Source organism: Botryllus schlosseri, chromosome 8 (assembly GCF_051294905.1).
Source record: "Botryllus schlosseri isolate E-star chromosome 8, Bs_hap1, whole genome shotgun sequence".
Taxonomy (NCBI): domain Eukaryota; kingdom Metazoa; phylum Chordata; class Ascidiacea; order Stolidobranchia; family Styelidae; genus Botryllus; species Botryllus schlosseri.
In genome coordinates this window covers 9939446-9945929 of record NC_137243.1, presented here as the reverse complement: position 1 = coordinate 9945929, position 6484 = coordinate 9939446, and the positions used below count along the sequence as shown (strand labels likewise).

The window sequence follows — 6484 nt, the reverse complement described above, 5'->3', positions numbered from 1 at the left end:
CCAGGCCTAATGTAGCTGATGCTGTCGTAATTATCTCATGACTTATATTGAACATATTGGAGCTTTACCGGTGTGAATTATAAGAGGATTTATCACATACAATTTCTACAAGATAAACATGTAAATGATAATGGTGATTCGAATATCAGATTGGCCACTAGCTCGCGACCCAATACGTTATGTTTTGAGTATATATCTAGCGCCAGAAAAAAATAGATATAACTTTACTCGCCATTAGGGCAGGGCAAATTCGAGTACCTGGGTGCTTCGAGTCGAGTCGAGTATAGTATCACTCAGTATTACGTCATAACATAATGAAAGATGTCCAAGCTCAAATATACTATGTATCTTTTATGCCACCACATAGCATATAATGCCTTGTTATGCATCAAGTTAAAGACACTTTGGTACTTTTACGATAACATACCGATTTCGTTGCACTTCGTGACAATATTGTGGGATGATCAGGACTTCGGAAATGTGTTATGTCACGCAACGTTCGTGGCTTTGTACTATAAGTTTCGTACGTTGCGATAGGCCAATCAAGGTTTCAAGGCTTCCAGATTGGAAAATAGTATTTAAACTGCAATTTTCGCTAATAAATTAACATGCAGTGGCGAGGAGCGTATAATTTCAGTACTCGAAAAAATCGTCTTTTACTACTCGACTCGAATCATTTAAGTTAATACTCGATTCAGATTCGAGTACTCAAATCATTGTGCCCAGCCCTACTCGCCACAGAGCCATACATGAGTAGCCTAATGCATGAAAACAGTTTGAATAATAAAAATAAGTGCAAGGGGATGGTATATTTGACGGTATGGTATGATGGTATGTTTCGTATCTTTATTATCTTTCTAAAAGGCATATGTCTTCGAGCCATGCACGTCTAGACTGGACCAACGCTGAAATTGTTGCCGTACGAAATATACGCGCCACCAGGCACCAGGCAAACTTGGACAACTAGATAGTTCAAGTTGTCTAATTTCACTAAATTGGAGCGAATTGCTAGTAATAGCTAATTCTAATCTAATTTGTGAAATGTTTATGCTCTAATTCTAATCTAATTTGTGAATGTTTCTATATGCTCTAATTCTAATTCTAATCTAATTTCTTGGATAGTCTACTCTAATCTTAGTTCTAATCTAATTTATTGGTTTTCGGAAAATGCCTCTTTGTCCGTGCCATTTTGCAGCGAGTTAACAAGAATATCCCTCTCGCGCAGGAAATCCAGTGCCAAGCCGCCGTCGCATTGTTTTCACCGTACAAACAATGATTGCTTCAAATCTAGCCAAATAAAATATAGTAGAGTAATTAGACAATGAAGGGGAAAGATATTTCGCAGCAGAGCGTGAGAACATGAACTGTGATATTTTGAGTTAATGGAAAAGATAAAATCGTTTTCCTCATCTTAAGGCTTTCAGCCAAGCGGGAGAACATATAGCCTATACATTGTAGAATGCATGCAGAGGTCTCCAACTCAAAACGGGACACTTTTCAATTTTCGTAGAGGCCGCGGGCCGCAAGAATGCAATATCAATACAAAATCACCCAGGCCACACAATTCTGCAACCACGTTTTTGAAAATTTACGTTAGTACAACGCCGTGCTCACTAACAATGGCGATATCCATAGTTACCAGAAAAGATGTAATATTTTATTAAAGAAGTACAAATGCAACAAGAAATGTCATGATCATAAATGGGCCTCGTGTTAGTGACCCTTAGTATATAGCGCAAACGAGCCGAGCTTGGACGTGTACCTGTACAACGTACAGACGTTAACCCGCATTCTCATACTTATCGGAATGCACTGTGATTTGATATGAACCAAACTTGATTTTTGCTGTATTTCTTTCTCATCCACAGTTTAATCCATAATAATCGAAAATCGTTGGGTAATATTTTCATCTGAACAAGACAAACACAATGTATAATGCGATAAGACGCAATGCGGTGTAATGTCCAGATATAGGAAGATGTGGATTGAACGACGCGCAGTTGCGGTCTTTTAGAGCGACGTCCACCTCGGCCTAGTGTGCCCGATGTCACAGTTCTTTTCGATGTTGATCTTTTGAAGACGCGGCCCTTTCTAGTTCTTTCCATTCCTTGTGAGTGCTTTCTTTCGTCGGGTCTTTTTTTCTTTTTCATCCAAGTTTTGCGAATTCAGTAATTCTAATCTAATTTGGAGAAAACCTGTGTAGCTCTAATTCTAATTCTAATCTAATATGGAAACAACTATGTCGCTCTAATTCTAATTCTAATCTCATTCGGAAAAAAATGAGTAGCTCCAAATTCTAATTCATAATCTCATTTGGAAAAGCTAAAAAAAAATCTATTGGTCCAAGTCTGCTACCAGGCGGTGATCCATGTAGTACGGTTACGCTCGAAAACTTCTGGCTTGTGGCAATAGCCAACATGCTTGTCAGATTGGGGGTGTGTGGCTAGGCTGGCTGGCGTAGTGACGAAATCAATGGTAATTCTGTTTACGTTTGGAGTTCCGCAGGATTGGTATGTTGTGTTGTTCAAGCGTCGCACGCACTGTATGTAAAATAGTATTGTTCGCGAACGTTACTATAAAAAGCATGAGCGACTGACGAGACACCTTAAGCACACATCACATAATTGTTTAGTATAGGCTACATTACGTGCCAGACCCAGAACAGTAGGCCGAGTGTTGTAGGTTTGTAATTTCGCAATAAATCAACAGGTGAAGTCATAGAAGGAGGAATTTCGGAATTTCATTTGTACTTAACTACTCATAGTAGTCTTGAACCTCGATCTGAGGCGACGGCTGGTAGTTTATTGGTTAAGTAATGATACAATATATGGCAGTAATGCCAAAACAGGCAACTGCAATGTAATGTTTAAAGTCAACGTTAGGTATCTTTTTACCCGTTCAAAATACCAGTAATGAAAATGAGTAGACAAGTTTTGGAACGAGGTATACATAGAAAGCATAATACAGCTGACTGTTGGAGGTAGCTGATATAGACGTGACCTTACCAATTAAAAGCATATACCGGTACCGTACTTCACATGGTCTCATGCATATCTCTGCATTAGAAGAACAAGTACACTTCTTGAGGTTGAATTGTATTTGCGCAGCTTGTAAGTGCGCGCGTACTCGCGAATTATTACGCTGTTATGCTACTCGGTCTACGGTTCTTTCTGTCATTGTTGTATTTTACAAACTGGGAAATTACGCCCAGTGGCCCAGGAGGATGAAACAATGTGGACCACACAACCATGCTAACATCTCATGTGGTCGCCTCAACACAATTACAGTGGCGCTTACCTGAATAGAAAAAGGTTGTCAGCTCCTTGTGCTTGCAACTTTTCGATTGGAGCAATGTGATTTATATACGTAGTTTCGTTGCTCGAGTTCAATCAAGCTGTGATAACACTGGATGGAATGTCCTGTTTTCGTGATTTTAGGCTATTATCACATTATTATCATGGTGTGGAACGTGCCATTGAACAATTATTCCAAACAGGTTTTTTCCCAATATATATACATATATGTTGTGTTTATACACATTATGACTTTATATATTATTTCAAATGAAGGTCGTTGATTATTTTGCAGAATATTTGTACATTATGACTGATTTGTTGTCGTTGTTCACTGGCATCGGGCTGTCCCAGGCCAAGGCAACAGACACGGTCAAGAATGCCTCTCTGGCAAGCTTTTTGAAAGATGTAATCGAAGAATCGAAAAAGCACAATGCCGTTATCGAGAAAAGCGTCGGAAATTTATTATATCATATCGCAACTCGTATGAAAGATAAAAAGAAGATGCCATTTCTAGTTTCTTACGTTGCCACGAAAAAAATTGAAAACGAAATCCAACTAACAGCCGCTTTCGATTACCTAAAATCGAAACCTGCTGATCCCGTGAATGTCGCTGATTTTGAAGCAAACTGCGGCGTGGGAGTGGTGATTACTCCCGATCAAATCGAAGATGCTGTCGAATCCGTTATCGCTTCTCACAAAGAAGAAATCGTGAAGCTACGGTACAAGTTCAACGCCGGAATACTTCTAGGAGCTGTGAGAAAAAAGATGAAATTCGCGGACGGAAAATCGTTGAAAAACGAGATGGACCTGCAGTTATTATCCCTTCTAGGGCCTAAAACAGAAGCAGACTTGGCGCCAGCTCCCAACACTAATAAAAAGAGTAAATCTACGTCAAAGTCCGCTGACAACAAAGTAGCAAACGCAGGTCCCAAGCTGGACGATCGAAGTCTCATGGAGCAGCTTAGGGGCGTCGCCCTGACTTTGCACAAAACCGGTGAAAACCACACCACCGCCGGCTACGTTGTCACCCCGAAAACCATGGACCTTCTCAAGGAACATCTGAAAATTACCGGCGGACAGGTACGCACGAGATTCCCTCCAGAGCCGAACGGCATTCTACACATTGGCCATGCCAAAGCGATTAATTTCAATTTTGGGTACGCCAAAGCCAACGACGGCATATGCTTTTTGCGGTACGACGACACCAACCCTGAAAAAGAAGAAGAAAAATACTTCCGCGGCATTTTAGACATGGTGAAATGGTTGGGGTACACTCCTTACAAAGTCACGCACGCTTCCGATTACTTCGAAGAGCTGTATGAATTCGCGAAGGTGCTGATAGCCCAAAATCTGGCATACATTTGTCACCAGAAAGTCGAAGAAATCCAAGGCGTGGACCCGCCTCCGTCGCCCTGGCGGGACAGGCCTGTTGACGAGTCCCTAAGGCTTTTTGAGGACATGCGTAAGGGCAAGATTGAAGAAGGCCGGGCCACGCTGAGGATGAAACACGAGATGGAAGACGGTAAGAAAGACCCAGTCGCATACAGGATCAAGTTCGTACCGCACCACCGAACTGGAGACAAATGGTGTATTTATCCGACTTATGATTTCACGCATTGCCTGTGCGACAGCCTGGAGCATATCACCCATTCGTTGTGCACGAAAGAGTTCCAGTCGCGAAGGTCGAGCTATTACTGGCTGTGCAACGCTGTGGATGTCTACTGTCCTGTGCAGTGGGAATACGGCAGGCTAAATCTGCAGTACACTGTCGTGTCCAAACGTAAAATCACAAAACTCATTGACGCTGGTGTAGTCAGAGACTGGGACGACCCTCGGCTTTACACGTTGACTGCGTTGCGTCGACGCGGGTTTCCAAAGGACGCGATTAACGATTTCTGCGCCAAAGTCGGGATTACCGGGAATCTCGTCACCACTGAACCTGGACTGCTCGAATCCTGTGTACGAAATGTGTTGAACGAAACTGCCCCCAGAGCAATGGCAGTGCTGGCGCCTCTCAAGTTGGTCATCGTCAATTTTGAAGAGTGTTTCGGTGGCGGTCAGGATATCGAAATACCGGATTTTCCTGCCGAACCCGCGCGGGGACATCACAAAGTTAAAATTTCGGCAACGTTATTTATAGAAAAGACCGACTACGTAGAGAATGCTGACAAAAATTACAACCGGCTTGCTCTGAACCAGAGCGTTGGTCTGCGGCATACCGGAATGGTAATCTCGGTGAAGGAAGTAATTGGCGACGCCAAAGATCCAAAAGAGCTGAGAGTCGTATGCCGGCCCACAGGAGACGGCCCCAAACCGAAGGCTTTCATTCACTGGGTGTCTGAGGCGGACGGAAGGGCTTGCGAAGTGCGTCTGTACGAGAAGCTTTTCAAACACAAGTACCCGGAGAATCCGAAAGACGTGCCCGGGGGATTTCTCTCGGATTGCGTCGAGAATTCTCTCACTACGATTTCGTCCGCCATGGTCGACTCGTCTGTTCACAAGGCTGTCGCGTTTGAGAAATTTCAGTTTGAGAGGCTGGGCTATTTCTGTGTCGATCCGGACGCCACACCGTCATCACTGGTGTTCAACCGAACGATTACTCTTAAGGATTCCTTTAAAAAGTAGCGGCGGCTCGTTTCGATGTTTGTGCGGAAGGAGAATCGTGCTTTTGTTTGTGAGAATATGTGCTGTAGGGTGTTTACTATATTGTATCAAGCCGGCATGTTGAAAATCATTGGTTCCAGTAACATGCATGTTTCGCTTCCCAAATAATAACGGTGACTGCTTGGATAATTTTTCGAGACTAAAGATGAGCTGTCAACAAAGATTGCATTGTGTTGAGAATTTATATGAAATATTGATCAGTTATGTTGAGACCTAGGCTCCCGTGAAAACCAGTAAGCGTGTGACTGTCTAAGCTGGTAGTATGCTTTGCGAGCAGGTTTTAGACGGCCCAGCAGCATCAGACAGTCAAGTCCTGCTCAATAGTTGTACCACCTGATTTGTACTCGGCGAGTGCTCCTACTGAAGACAACATATTTTCCATGTCCATATTTGGGCCAGGGATAGCTATTCAAGTACCTTAATCCAAATTGAGTATGAATTTTGATGATTTCTGTGGTACGACCTGAGTTGATACTTTCAAGAATTATTATTTTATGAATGCAAATTGAAGATACTTTTGGAGG

At 42.6% G+C, this 6484-nt stretch overlaps 2 protein-coding genes across 2 annotated transcripts in view; both read left to right on the top strand.

Annotated features, from left to right (window-relative positions):
• LOC145445220 (cytochrome b5-like) overlaps window positions 1-6484 on the top strand; it is a 392395-nt gene that overhangs the window by 284291 nt on the left and 101620 nt on the right. The window lies entirely within an intron of this gene.
• LOC145445187 (glutamine--tRNA ligase-like) lies at window positions 2543-6123 on the top strand. The gene has a single exon (XM_080323343.1). The coding sequence runs from the start codon at window positions 3564-3566 to the stop codon at window positions 5919-5921; it is 2358 nt and encodes a 785-aa protein (XP_080179469.1). The 5' UTR covers window positions 2543-3563; the 3' UTR covers window positions 5922-6123.

What these genes read in the sequence shown, in the direction of transcription:
- LOC145445187 (XM_080323343.1), top strand. Translation starts at nt 3,564, where the DNA reads ATGAAGGTCGTTGATTATTTTGCAGAATATTTGTACATTATGACTGAT.